The 13642-nt window shown below is 57.3% G+C and overlaps 3 protein-coding genes across 3 annotated transcripts; all 3 read left to right on the top strand.

The window, feature by feature from the left end:
* The first annotated feature begins 2831 nt into the window (after window positions 1-2831).
* Window positions 2832-3447, top strand: LOC135318068 (feather beta keratin). The gene has a single exon (XM_064474896.1). It carries the CDS (start codon window positions 2833-2835, stop codon window positions 3127-3129), a length of 297 nt encoding a protein of 98 aa, XP_064330966.1. The 5' UTR covers window position 2832; the 3' UTR covers window positions 3130-3447.
* A 3582-nt stretch (window positions 3448-7029) lies between these two features.
* On the top strand, window positions 7030-7645 carry LOC135318067 (feather beta keratin). The gene has a single exon (XM_064474895.1). The coding sequence runs from the start codon at window positions 7031-7033 to the stop codon at window positions 7325-7327; it is 297 nt and encodes a 98-aa protein (XP_064330965.1). The 5' UTR covers window position 7030; the 3' UTR covers window positions 7328-7645.
* A 3582-nt stretch (window positions 7646-11227) lies between these two features.
* Window positions 11228-11843, top strand: LOC135318058 (feather beta keratin). The gene has a single exon (XM_064474889.1). It carries the CDS (start codon window positions 11229-11231, stop codon window positions 11523-11525), a length of 297 nt encoding a protein of 98 aa, XP_064330959.1. The 5' UTR covers window position 11228; the 3' UTR covers window positions 11526-11843.
* The last annotated feature ends 1799 nt before the right edge of the window (window positions 11844-13642 follow it).

Genomic DNA, 13642 nt, shown 5'->3' with positions numbered 1-13642 from the left:
AGTTGGTGTGGAAAACTGCACGGGGGGGTGGTGGTTGCTCCTGCCACAGGGGATGTAGGAGAGGACAAGCTGCCGATGCCTTCCTCCCTGGTGCTCTAGTCCTCCACAGGTGATGTTTTGCTCCATGCCTCCCCAGTCCTGCTTCAGGTAGGGGGAGGGCCACCTCCCGTGTTCTCCCATCCGCTGAGGGAACACTTCCAGTGCCCTTCCCCACAGCTAAAGCCCTGTCTTCCCTGAAAGACAGCTGCTGTCAGCAAACCCCCTGTGCCCTGCTGTGCAGGCAGGCCCCCAGGGAAAGCACTCTCCATCACCACGCATGAGCCATGCTGGGCTGAGAGCAGAAGCATGGTGGGGGGATAGGATCACACCAGGGAGGGAAGGCAGCATCTGCAGCACATGGTGAGAGAGCGCAGGGTGCGGCAGAGCACTGGAGCCTTTGGGCAGACCCTCACCCTAGGCGCTGACCGTGGGAGGATCAAGGTCTGGTCGGAGACTCTACCTGTGGGTTTTCTGGGTCCAGGATGCGATTGAAAGGAGCCTTAGAAGAAAAGGCAGATTTTGCACTTGCAGAAATAATGCAAGCATCCTTTCTTGAAGGAACAAGTCCTTCCCAACACTGTTGAGACGGATGGAACTGGTGCCCTGTGTCCCAGGTGTGCGGGAGATTTCCTCTTTCCTCTTGCACATCACTGCCCTGACTGCAGTAACAACAGGCCCAACGGCCCTGATGCGCCTCACCTGGGCTCTCTCCCTCTTCCCTTTGACCCAGGGCTCTACTTAAGCTCTGTCCTGAGCCCTCAGGCTGTTCTTTGGCTTGGTGGCAGGAGTGTAAGCCTCCTGTTCTTTTGTGGCTCTGCTTATGCCTGACCGCGAGCCCCCTTGATGCAGACCTCAAGCTGCCCACTGATTTCCCAGGCTCTCCTTGAACCTGTCTGGTCATTATGGTTCTGGTCAGCAATCAGTGGGCCCTGTTGACGCAGGTTGTGATCACTGGATGTGCTGCTGACCTGTGGGATGACTGCCCTGCTTGATGTCAGTCCTGCTTCTTCACCATGAACTTGATGGTTGAGCTGGACTCTGGGCTGCTCCCGTCTACTGCCTCTGGGTGTTCCTTGTTCAGGAGCCGTGCAGTGGGGCCATTGCTGGTGAGGCTGCTGCCCTCCTGGCCTTGTGATCATGCTCACCTCCTGGCTCCCATCCTGCAGGGAGCAGCTGGCTCTCACTGAGCCCTGACAGCATTTCTGTTTGGATGGACTTTTGCTGGCCTCACCAGGTTAACGCAGTGCACCTTCCAAGCTCTCGTCATCCTCTGAAATGAGGAGTTTGGCCTGTGCCTCTGTGGTTAGAGAGTTGACCGCCTCTGGTGGAGACTTCCCCAGTCTAGCTGGGGAAGGAGTTTTGTCCAGCGTTTGCAGTGAGGCCCTGGCTGGGGTGTCAGACAAGGGGAGCTGGTGCCCCAGGCTGGGCTGTCATTCCTCTCGGGGACGTTCAGCTCCTCTTCTGCCCCAGGAAATGCAGTGCAGGGCATTGAATCCTTCCCTTGGCATGCACTGCTGGGGAGATCCTGACATCTCTCCAGACTCTCCTTGCTGGCAGTGCCAGCCCTCTCTTGCTTCTGGGGAGGGTTGCATGTTGCACGGAAACCTTGCTGAGGGTTTGGAACCGTGTGTGTTGAGCCAAAGCAGAAGCTGAGGCAAGGACCATGGGGAGGAGGAAAGCAGTGGTATTTGGTGCCCAGCACGGGCTTTTGTTTGTGGAGGACAGCCCAGTTTATCAGGAGTGAGGCAGCAACGCTTGCCTGTGGAAGGGCCATGTCCTTCTTTCTGAAACATGCCTGTGCTGGTGACTGGGGACCTCCTGATGCCGCCGATGGAGGTGAGAGGGGGAGCAGCCAGGCTGCTTTCTCCTGAGAGGAACGCTGGGTATCACACCAGGGCTAAAGCCTGGGGCAGAGCTGACATGCTTGGAAAACTGGTGCCTTACACAGCCTGAGCTGGTTGCTAGGGAAAGCTGGGGACGGGGCTGGTCCTCACTCGGGCAGCTTGTTGGAAGCCTGGCGTTTAATGATAGGTTTGGAAGGAAATGAGGCCCCAAATGTTAGGACAAAACCTCAAAACAAGCCCCGGGAGGCTGAGAGGCTGCCGGAGCCTGACAACGTTAGCCCTCTCCTTCTGTTTGACTTCACCTTTTCCTTCACTTCTGTGTCACTTCCCCGGAAATACGTTGGCCTCTAATACTGCCACTTGAAAGGAGCTTGTGTGGCTCGACGGGTGTGCCATGAACAGGGAAATGAAAAGGCAGCGTTGCAGGGAACATAAGCAGTGTCTCCATTTCTTTAATTGTGATGCTTTGCATACAAGACAAGCTTGTTGTTAAAGACGTGACATGCGCAGAGGGTGCCTGTGGGCCCGGGGCGGTCTGGACCAGTATAAAAGCCAGTCCAGCTGTCGGAATCCTCATCGTCTTCTCTTGCCTTCTCCTCCTTGCTGAACAAGGTGAGCTGCAACCACCTTTGCCTCACTCTCCTCTCTCTCGTACCGCAGATTGTTTTCTGACTTTGGTGTCACTTTTGCCCAGAGCCTTGCTTCTTTGTGCTGTTCCCAACTCTAGGCTCCATGCTACCACCATGGCAGGTGGGAGAAAGCCTTGGGCTTTCTTTGCAGGGCCCCCTTCAGGACTGCTGCTCTTCAATCTTTCTGCCTCCTTTCCCAGCGCTGTCCCTGCTCCCCAGAGCGTGCCTTTTCTCTTGCCGAGCACCCGGTCAGGCTGCACCTCACACGCTGACTGTGCTTTCCATGCCCCCTCTCCCAGGTGCACCTCCGTCCCACGGCCATGTCCTGCTACGATCTGTGCCGTCCCTGTGGGCCAACCCCGCTTGCCAACAGCTGCAACGAGCCCTGTGTCAGGCAGTGCCAGGACTCCCGGGTGGTGATCGAACCGTCTCCCGTGGTGGTGACCCTGCCCGGACCCATCCTCAGCTCCTTCCCCCAGAACACCGTTGTGGGATCCACCACCTCCGCTGCCGTTGGCAGCATCCTGAGCGCTGAGGGAGTGCCCATCTCCTCCGGGGGCTTTAACTTCTCCGGCCTTGGTGGCCGCTACTACGGCAGAAGGTGCCTGCCCTGCTAAAGGCGGGCCGGACGTCCGGTGAGTGCATCGACCGGGAAGCCCAAAGCCAGGTGCCGCACTGAGGACGGAGCTGCTGGCCAGGGTTTCCAGAGGGGCTGAGCACCCTCGTGCCCTCCTGCAAAGGAGGGGTGGAAGCAAGGGGCCTTGCTGTGCTGCCTGGAAACATGGCCAACTGATGTCGTCTTCTCCTCCTGCTTTCTTCTCCGCATCATGAGTCCCTGTTGCCTCCTGCTGTCCTGTGCCATGGGTTCATCCTGAAGCAAGCTGAGAGGGGCCCAGCTCATCACCCCCTGCCCGTGTGTGTGGGAGGAAGACGCGTGTCCCGTTGCTGTGAAGGGTTGCCTGACCGTCAGCTGCACCTGTAGCAGCCCGGACCGGGTCCCTTCCAGCACGCGCTGCTTTGTTTCACTCTTTAGACTAACCATTAAAGTTTATGCTGCATTGTAGCGTGACGTCTCCTCGTGTTCCTTCCCTCGTGGGATGCTCAGCCAAGCGTTCCAGGGGAAATGGGATGCTCTACAAGGCAAAGGCCTGTCCAAAGGGATGTGGTGGGCTCACATCTTTCTTGCGGGATTGGGAGGAGGGGATTCCCACTGACGTGACCTCCTGGAGTGGACGGTACTTCCCATGGGATATAGCCTTCCCAACGTCACCCACATGCCTTCGTCCTAAACACCACACTTGTTGTGTCTCTAAAACAAAACCCCACGATGCCTTGCATGGCTCAAGATGCCTGTGGTCTGTGAGAGATGCTCAGATAGTGGTATCCCTCCACTTCTGTGCCCAGACCATCTCTGCGTGGCCCTCAGGCCCCTTTCTGAAGTAGTCAACACTGTTAGCAGAGCTGCACAGTCACTGCTTGGGAGTTTGCATGACTTGTTGCCCATGACACGGAAGTGAGGGCATCGAGCAAGTCCCTTGCCCACCAGGAGAAGGAAGGAAGGAAGGAAGGAAAGAGAGAATCCCTCCAGGATGCAGCCCTTGTGTCCTCTTGCTTCTCTGCCTTCAACTGCAAGACCACCAGCGTCAGGGAGCAAAGGAACCTTGCTCGTTTGTGATGCTGGCATGCAGTTGGTGTGGAAAACTGCACGGGGGGGTGGTGGTTGCTCCTGCCACAGGGGATGTAGGAGAGGACAAGCTGCCGATGCCTTCCTCCCTGGTGCTCTAGTCCTCCACAGGTGATGTTTTGCTCCATGCCTCCCCAGTCCTGCTTCAGGTAGGGGGAGGGCCACCTCCCGTGTTCTCCCATCCGCTGAGGGAACACTTCCAGTGCCCTTCCCCACAGCTAAAGCCCTGTCTTCCCTGAAAGACAGCTGCTGTCAGCAAACCCCCTGTGCCCTGCTGTGCAGGCAGGCCCCCAGGGAAAGCACTCTCCATCACCACGCATGAGCCATGCTGGGCTGAGAGCAGAAGCATGGTGGGGGGATAGGATCACACCAGGGAGGGAAGGCAGCATCTGCAGCACATGGTGAGAGAGCGCAGGGTGCGGCAGAGCACTGGAGCCTTTGGGCAGACCCTCACCCTAGGCGCTGACCGTGGGAGGATCAAGGTCTGGTCGGAGACTCTACCTGTGGGTTTTCTGGGTCCAGGATGCGATTGAAAGGAGCCTTAGAAGAAAAGGCAGATTTTGCACTTGCAGAAATAATGCAAGCATCCTTTCTTGAAGGAACAAGTCCTTCCCAACACTGTTGAGACGGATGGAACTGGTGCCCTGTGTCCCAGGTGTGCGGGAGATTTCCTCTTTCCTCTTGCACATCACTGCCCTGACTGCAGTAACAACAGGCCCAACGGCCCTGATGCGCCTCACCTGGGCTCTCTCCCTCTTCCCTTTGACCCAGGGCTCTACTTAAGCTCTGTCCTGAGCCCTCAGGCTGTTCTTTGGCTTGGTGGCAGGAGTGTAAGCCTCCTGTTCTTTTGTGGCTCTGCTTATGCCTGACCGCGAGCCCCCTTGATGCAGACCTCAAGCTGCCCACTGATTTCCCAGGCTCTCCTTGAACCTGTCTGGTCATTATGGTTCTGGTCAGCAATCAGTGGGCCCTGTTGACGCAGGTTGTGATCACTGGATGTGCTGCTGACCTGTGGGATGACTGCCCTGCTTGATGTCAGTCCTGCTTCTTCACCATGAACTTGATGGTTGAGCTGGACTCTGGGCTGCTCCCGTCTACTGCCTCTGGGTGTTCCTTGTTCAGGAGCCGTGCAGTGGGGCCATTGCTGGTGAGGCTGCTGCCCTCCTGGCCTTGTGATCATGCTCACCTCCTGGCTCCCATCCTGCAGGGAGCAGCTGGCTCTCACTGAGCCCTGACAGCATTTCTGTTTGGATGGACTTTTGCTGGCCTCACCAGGTTAACGCAGTGCACCTTCCAAGCTCTCGTCATCCTCTGAAATGAGGAGTTTGGCCTGTGCCTCTGTGGTTAGAGAGTTGACCGCCTCTGGTGGAGACTTCCCCAGTCTAGCTGGGGAAGGAGTTTTGTCCAGCGTTTGCAGTGAGGCCCTGGCTGGGGTGTCAGACAAGGGGAGCTGGTGCCCCAGGCTGGGCTGTCATTCCTCTCGGGGACGTTCAGCTCCTCTTCTGCCCCAGGAAATGCAGTGCAGGGCATTGAATCCTTCCCTTGGCATGCACTGCTGGGGAGATCCTGACATCTCTCCAGACTCTCCTTGCTGGCAGTGCCAGCCCTCTCTTGCTTCTGGGGAGGGTTGCATGTTGCACGGAAACCTTGCTGAGGGTTTGGAACCGTGTGTGTTGAGCCAAAGCAGAAGCTGAGGCAAGGACCATGGGGAGGAGGAAAGCAGTGGTATTTGGTGCCCAGCACGGGCTTTTGTTTGTGGAGGACAGCCCAGTTTATCAGGAGTGAGGCAGCAACGCTTGCCTGTGGAAGGGCCATGTCCTTCTTTCTGAAACATGCCTGTGCTGGTGACTGGGGACCTCCTGATGCCGCCGATGGAGGTGAGAGGGGGAGCAGCCAGGCTGCTTTCTCCTGAGAGGAACGCTGGGTATCACACCAGGGCTAAAGCCTGGGGCAGAGCTGACATGCTTGGAAAACTGGTGCCTTACACAGCCTGAGCTGGTTGCTAGGGAAAGCTGGGGACGGGGCTGGTCCTCACTCGGGCAGCTTGTTGGAAGCCTGGCGTTTAATGATAGGTTTGGAAGGAAATGAGGCCCCAAATGTTAGGACAAAACCTCAAAACAAGCCCCGGGAGGCTGAGAGGCTGCCGGAGCCTGACAACGTTAGCCCTCTCCTTCTGTTTGACTTCACCTTTTCCTTCACTTCTGTGTCACTTCCCCGGAAATACGTTGGCCTCTAATACTGCCACTTGAAAGGAGCTTGTGTGGCTCGACGGGTGTGCCATGAACAGGGAAATGAAAAGGCAGCGTTGCAGGGAACATAAGCAGTGTCTCCATTTCTTTAATTGTGATGCTTTGCATACAAGACAAGCTTGTTGTTAAAGACGTGACATGCGCAGAGGGTGCCTGTGGGCCCGGGGCGGTCTGGACCAGTATAAAAGCCAGTCCAGCTGTCGGAATCCTCATCGTCTTCTCTTGCCTTCTCCTCCTTGCTGAACAAGGTGAGCTGCAACCACCTTTGCCTCACTCTCCTCTCTCTCGTACCGCAGATTGTTTTCTGACTTTGGTGTCACTTTTGCCCAGAGCCTTGCTTCTTTGTGCTGTTCCCAACTCTAGGCTCCATGCTACCACCATGGCAGGTGGGAGAAAGCCTTGGGCTTTCTTTGCAGGGCCCCCTTCAGGACTGCTGCTCTTCAATCTTTCTGCCTCCTTTCCCAGCGCTGTCCCTGCTCCCCAGAGCGTGCCTTTTCTCTTGCCGAGCACCCGGTCAGGCTGCACCTCACACGCTGACTGTGCTTTCCATGCCCCCTCTCCCAGGTGCACCTCCGTCCCACGGCCATGTCCTGCTACGATCTGTGCCGTCCCTGTGGGCCAACCCCGCTTGCCAACAGCTGCAACGAGCCCTGTGTCAGGCAGTGCCAGGACTCCCGGGTGGTGATCGAACCGTCTCCCGTGGTGGTGACCCTGCCCGGACCCATCCTCAGCTCCTTCCCCCAGAACACCGTTGTGGGATCCACCACCTCCGCTGCCGTTGGCAGCATCCTGAGCGCTGAGGGAGTGCCCATCTCCTCCGGGGGCTTTAACTTCTCCGGCCTTGGTGGCCGCTACTACGGCAGAAGGTGCCTGCCCTGCTAAAGGCGGGCCGGACGTCCGGTGAGTGCATCGACCGGGAAGCCCAAAGCCAGGTGCCGCACTGAGGACGGAGCTGCTGGCCAGGGTTTCCAGAGGGGCTGAGCACCCTCGTGCCCTCCTGCAAAGGAGGGGTGGAAGCAAGGGGCCTTGCTGTGCTGCCTGGAAACATGGCCAACTGATGTCGTCTTCTCCTCCTGCTTTCTTCTCCGCATCATGAGTCCCTGTTGCCTCCTGCTGTCCTGTGCCATGGGTTCATCCTGAAGCAAGCTGAGAGGGGCCCAGCTCATCACCCCCTGCCCGTGTGTGTGGGAGGAAGACGCGTGTCCCGTTGCTGTGAAGGGTTGCCTGACCGTCAGCTGCACCTGTAGCAGCCCGGACCGGGTCCCTTCCAGCACGCGCTGCTTTGTTTCACTCTTTAGACTAACCATTAAAGTTTATGCTGCATTGTAGCGTGACGTCTCCTCGTGTTCCTTCCCTCGTGGGATGCTCAGCCAAGCGTTCCAGGGGAAATGGGATGCTCTACAAGGCAAAGGCCTGTCCAAAGGGATGTGGTGGGCTCACATCTTTCTTGCGGGATTGGGAGGAGGGGATTCCCACTGACGTGACCTCCTGGAGTGGACGGTACTTCCCATGGGATATAGCCTTCCCAACGTCACCCACATGCCTTCGTCCTAAACACCACACTTGTTGTGTCTCTAAAACAAAACCCCACGATGCCTTGCATGGCTCAAGATGCCTGTGGTCTGTGAGAGATGCTCAGATAGTGGTATCCCTCCACTTCTGTGCCCAGACCATCTCTGCGTGGCCCTCAGGCCCCTTTCTGAAGTAGTCAACACTGTTAGCAGAGCTGCACAGTCACTGCTTGGGAGTTTGCATGACTTGTTGCCCATGACACGGAAGTGAGGGCATCGAGCAAGTCCCTTGCCCACCAGGAGAAGGAAGGAAGGAAGGAAGGAAAGAGAGAATCCCTCCAGGATGCAGCCCTTGTGTCCTCTTGCTTCTCTGCCTTCAACTGCAAGACCACCAGCGTCAGGGAGCAAAGGAACCTTGCTCGTTTGTGATGCTGGCATGCAGTTGGTGTGGAAAACTGCACGGGGGGGTGGTGGTTGCTCCTGCCACAGGGGATGTAGGAGAGGACAAGCTGCCGATGCCTTCCTCCCTGGTGCTCTAGTCCTCCACAGGTGATGTTTTGCTCCATGCCTCCCCAGTCCTGCTTCAGGTAGGGGGAGGGCCACCTCCCGTGTTCTCCCATCCGCTGAGGGAACACTTCCAGTGCCCTTCCCCACAGCTAAAGCCCTGTCTTCCCTGAAAGACAGCTGCTGTCAGCAAACCCCCTGTGCCCTGCTGTGCAGGCAGGCCCCCAGGGAAAGCACTCTCCATCACCACGCATGAGCCATGCTGGGCTGAGAGCAGAAGCATGGTGGGGGGATAGGATCACACCAGGGAGGGAAGGCAGCATCTGCAGCACATGGTGAGAGAGCGCAGGGTGCGGCAGAGCACTGGAGCCTTTGGGCAGACCCTCACCCTAGGCGCTGACCGTGGGAGGATCAAGGTCTGGTCGGAGACTCTACCTGTGGGTTTTCTGGGTCCAGGATGCGATTGAAAGGAGCCTTAGAAGAAAAGGCAGATTTTGCACTTGCAGAAATAATGCAAGCATCCTTTCTTGAAGGAACAAGTCCTTCCCAACACTGTTGAGACGGATGGAACTGGTGCCCTGTGTCCCAGGTGTGCGGGAGATTTCCTCTTTCCTCTTGCACATCACTGCCCTGACTGCAGTAACAACAGGCCCAACGGCCCTGATGCGCCTCACCTGGGCTCTCTCCCTCTTCCCTTTGACCCAGGGCTCTACTTAAGCTCTGTCCTGAGCCCTCAGGCTGTTCTTTGGCTTGGTGGCAGGAGTGTAAGCCTCCTGTTCTTTTGTGGCTCTGCTTATGCCTGACCGCGAGCCCCCTTGATGCAGACCTCAAGCTGCCCACTGATTTCCCAGGCTCTCCTTGAACCTGTCTGGTCATTATGGTTCTGGTCAGCAATCAGTGGGCCCTGTTGACGCAGGTTGTGATCACTGGATGTGCTGCTGACCTGTGGGATGACTGCCCTGCTTGATGTCAGTCCTGCTTCTTCACCATGAACTTGATGGTTGAGCTGGACTCTGGGCTGCTCCCGTCTACTGCCTCTGGGTGTTCCTTGTTCAGGAGCCGTGCAGTGGGGCCATTGCTGGTGAGGCTGCTGCCCTCCTGGCCTTGTGATCATGCTCACTTCCTGGCTCCCATCCTGCAGGGAGCAGCTGGCTCTCACTGAGCCCTGACAGCATTTCTGTTTGGATGGACTTTTGCTGGCCTCACCAGGTTAACGCAGTGCACCTTCCAAGCTCTCGTCATCCTCTGAAATGAGGAGTTTGGCCTGTGCCTCTGTGGTTAGAGAGTTGACCGCCTCTGGTGGAGACTTCCCCAGTCTAGCTGGGGAAGGAGTTTTGTCCAGCGTTTGCAGTGAGGCCCTGGCTGGGGTGTCAGACAAGGGGAGCTGGTGCCCCAGGCTGGGCTGTCATTCCTCTCGGGGACGTTCAGCTCCTCTTCTGCCCCAGGAAATGCAGTGCAGGGCATTGAATCCTTCCCTTGGCATGCACTGCTGGGGAGATCCTGACATCTCTCCAGACTCTCCTTGCTGGCAGTGCCAGCCCTCTCTTGCTTCTGGGGAGGGTTGCATGTTGCACGGAAACCTTGCTGAGGGTTTGGAACCGTGTGTGTTGAGCCAAAGCAGAAGCTGAGGCAAGGACCATGGGGAGGAGGAAAGCAGTGGTATTTGGTGCCCAGCACGGGCTTTTGTTTGTGGAGGACAGCCCAGTTTATCAGGAGTGAGGCAGCAACGCTTGCCTGTGGAAGGGCCATGTCCTTCTTTCTGAAACATGCCTGTGCTGGTGACTGGGGACCTCCTGATGCCGCCGATGGAGGTGAGAGGGGGAGCAGCCAGGCTGCTTTCTCCTGAGAGGAACGCTGGGTATCACACCAGGGCTAAAGCCTGGGGCAGAGCTGACATGCTTGGAAAACTGGTGCCTTACACAGCCTGAGCTGGTTGCTAGGGAAAGCTGGGGACGGGGCTGGTCCTCACTCGGGCAGCTTGTTGGAAGCCTGGCGTTTAATGATAGGTTTGGAAGGAAATGAGGCCCCAAATGTTAGGACAAAACCTCAAAACAAGCCCCGGGAGGCTGAGAGGCTGCCGGAGCCTGACAACGTTAGCCCTCTCCTTCTGTTTGACTTCACCTTTTCCTTCACTTCTGTGTCACTTCCCCGGAAATACGTTGGCCTCTAATACTGCCACTTGAAAGGAGCTTGTGTGGCTCGACGGGTGTGCCATGAACAGGGAAATGAAAAGGCAGCGTTGCAGGGAACATAAGCAGTGTCTCCATTTCTTTAATTGTGATGCTTTGCATACAAGACAAGCTTGTTGTTAAAGACGTGACATGCGCAGAGGGTGCCTGTGGGCCCGGGGCGGTCTGGACCAGTATAAAAGCCAGTCCAGCTGTCGGAATCCTCATCGTCTTCTCTTGCCTTCTCCTCCTTGCTGAACAAGGTGAGCTGCAACCACCTTTGCCTCACTCTCCTCTCTCTCGTACCGCAGATTGTTTTCTGACTTTGGTGTCACTTTTGCCCAGAGCCTTGCTTCTTTGTGCTGTTCCCAACTCTAGGCTCCATGCTACCACCATGGCAGGTGGGAGAAAGCCTTGGGCTTTCTTTGCAGGGCCCCCTTCAGGACTGCTGCTCTTCAATCTTTCTGCCTCCTTTCCCAGCGCTGTCCCTGCTCCCCAGAGCGTGCCTTTTCTCTTGCCGAGCACCCGGTCAGGCTGCACCTCACACGCTGACTGTGCTTTCCATGCCCCCTCTCCCAGGTGCACCTCCGTCCCACGGCCATGTCCTGCTACGATCTGTGCCGTCCCTGTGGGCCAACCCCGCTTGCCAACAGCTGCAACGAGCCCTGTGTCAGGCAGTGCCAGGACTCCCGGGTGGTGATCGAACCGTCTCCCGTGGTGGTGACCCTGCCCGGACCCATCCTCAGCTCCTTCCCCCAGAACACCGTTGTGGGATCCACCACCTCCGCTGCCGTTGGCAGCATCCTGAGCGCTGAGGGAGTGCCCATCTCCTCCGGGGGCTTTAACTTCTCCGGCCTTGGTGGCCGCTACTACGGCAGAAGGTGCCTGCCCTGCTAAAGGCGGGCCGGACGTCCGGTGAGTGCATCGACCGGGAAGCCCAAAGCCAGGTGCCGCACTGAGGACGGAGCTGCTGGCCAGGGTTTCCAGAGGGGCTGAGCACCCTCGTGCCCTCCTGCAAAGGAGGGGTGGAAGCAAGGGGCCTTGCTGTGCTGCCTGGAAACATGGCCAACTGATGTCGTCTTCTCCTCCTGCTTTCTTCTCCGCATCATGAGTCCCTGTTGCCTCCTGCTGTCCTGTGCCATGGGTTCATCCTGAAGCAAGCTGAGAGGGGCCCAGCTCATCACCCCCTGCCCGTGTGTGTGGGAGGAAGACGCGTGTCCCGTTGCTGTGAAGGGTTGCCTGACCGTCAGCTGCACCTGTAGCAGCCCGGACCGGGTCCCTTCCAGCACGCGCTGCTTTGTTTCACTCTTTAGACTAACCATTAAAGTTTATGCTGCATTGTAGCGTGACGTCTCCTCGTGTTCCTTCCCTCGTGGGATGCTCAGCCAAGCGTTCCAGGGGAAATGGGATGCTCTACAAGGCAAAGGCCTGTCCAAAGGGATGTGGTGGGCTCACATCTTTCTTGCGGGATTGGGAGGAGGGGATTCCCACTGACGTGACCTCCTGGAGTGGACGGTACTTCCCATGGGATATAGCCTTCCCAACGTCACCCACATGCCTTCGTCCTAAACACCACACTTGTTGTGTCTCTAAAACAAAACCCCACGATGCCTTGCATGGCTCAAGATGCCTGTGGTCTGTGAGAGATGCTCAGATAGTGGTATCCCTCCACTTCTGTGCCCAGACCATCTCTGCGTGGCCCTCAGGCCCCTTTCTGAAGTAGTCAACACTGTTAGCAGAGCTGCACAGTCACTGCTTGGGAGTTTGCATGACTTGTTGCCCATGACACGGAAGTGAGGGCATCGAGCAAGTCCCTTGCCCACCAGGAGAAGGAAGGAAGGAAGGAAGGAAAGAGAGAATCCCTCCAGGATGCAGCCCTTGTGTCCTCTTGCCTCTCTGCCTTCAACTGCAAGACCACCAGCGTCAGGGAGCAAAGGAACCTTGCTCGTTTGTGATGCTGGCATGCAGTTGGTGTGGAAAACTGCACGGGGGGGTGGTGGTTGCTCCTGCCACAGGGGATGTAGGAGAGGACAAGCTGCCGATGCCTTCCTCCCTGGTGCTCTAGTCCTCCACAGGTGATGTTTTGCTCCATGCCTCCCCAGTCCTGCTTCAGGTAGGGGGAGGGCCACCTCCCGTGTTCTCCCATCCGCTGAGGGAACACTTCCAGTGCCCTTCCCCACAGCTAAAGCCCTGTCTTCCCTGAAAGACAGCTGCTGTCAGCAAACCCCCTGTGCCCTGCTGTGCAGGCAGGCCCCCAGGGAAAGCACTCTCCATCACCACGCATGAGCCATGCTGGGCTGAGAGCAGAAGCATGGTGGGGGGATAGGATCACACCAGGGAGGGAAGGCAGCATCTGCAGCACATGGTGAGAGAGCGCAGGGTGCGGCAGAGCACTGGAGCCTTTGGGCAGACCCTCACCCTAGGCGCTGACCGTGGGAGGATCAAGGTCTGGTCGGAGACTCTACCTGTGGGTTTTCTGGGTCCAGGATGCGATTGAAAGGAGCCTTAGAAGAAAAGGCAGATTTTGCACTTGCAGAAATAATGCAAGCATCCTTTCTTGAAGGAACAAGTCCTTCCCAACACTGTTGAGACGGATGGAACTGGTGCCCTGTGTCCCAGGTGTGCGGGAGATTTCCTCTTTCCTCTTGCACATCACTGCCCTGACTGCAGTAACAACAGGCCCAACGGCCCTGATGCGCCTCACCTGGGCTCTCTCCCTCTTCCCTTTGACCCAGGGCTCTACTTAAGCTCTGTCCTGAGCCCTCAGGCTGTTCTTTGGCTTGGTGGCAGGAGTGTAAGCCTCCTGTTCTTTTGTGGCTCTGCTTATGCCTGACCGCGAGCCCCCTTGATGCAGACCTCAAGCTGCCCACTGATTTCCCAGGCTCTCCTTGAACCTGTCTGGTCATTATGGTTCTGGTCAGCAATCAGTGGGCCCTGTTGACGCAGGTTGTGATCACTGGATGTGCTGCTGACCTGTGGGATGACTGCCCTGCTTGATGTCAGTCCTGCTTCTT

The sequence above is a fragment of the Phalacrocorax carbo genome, chromosome 28, assembly GCF_963921805.1.
Source record: "Phalacrocorax carbo chromosome 28, bPhaCar2.1, whole genome shotgun sequence".
In the NCBI taxonomy this organism is placed as follows: domain Eukaryota; kingdom Metazoa; phylum Chordata; class Aves; order Suliformes; family Phalacrocoracidae; genus Phalacrocorax; species Phalacrocorax carbo.
This window is presented reverse-complemented; position numbering and strand designations above follow the sequence as displayed.

Bases quoted from the DNA above. Each gene is read 5' to 3' on its own strand.
- LOC135318067 (XM_064474895.1), top strand. From the start codon at position 7,031: ATGTCCTGCTACGATCTGTGCCGTCCCTGTGGGCCAACCCCGCTTGCC.
- LOC135318068 (XM_064474896.1), top strand. From the start codon at position 2,833: ATGTCCTGCTACGATCTGTGCCGTCCCTGTGGGCCAACCCCGCTTGCC.
- LOC135318058 (XM_064474889.1), top strand. From the start codon at position 11,229: ATGTCCTGCTACGATCTGTGCCGTCCCTGTGGGCCAACCCCGCTTGCC.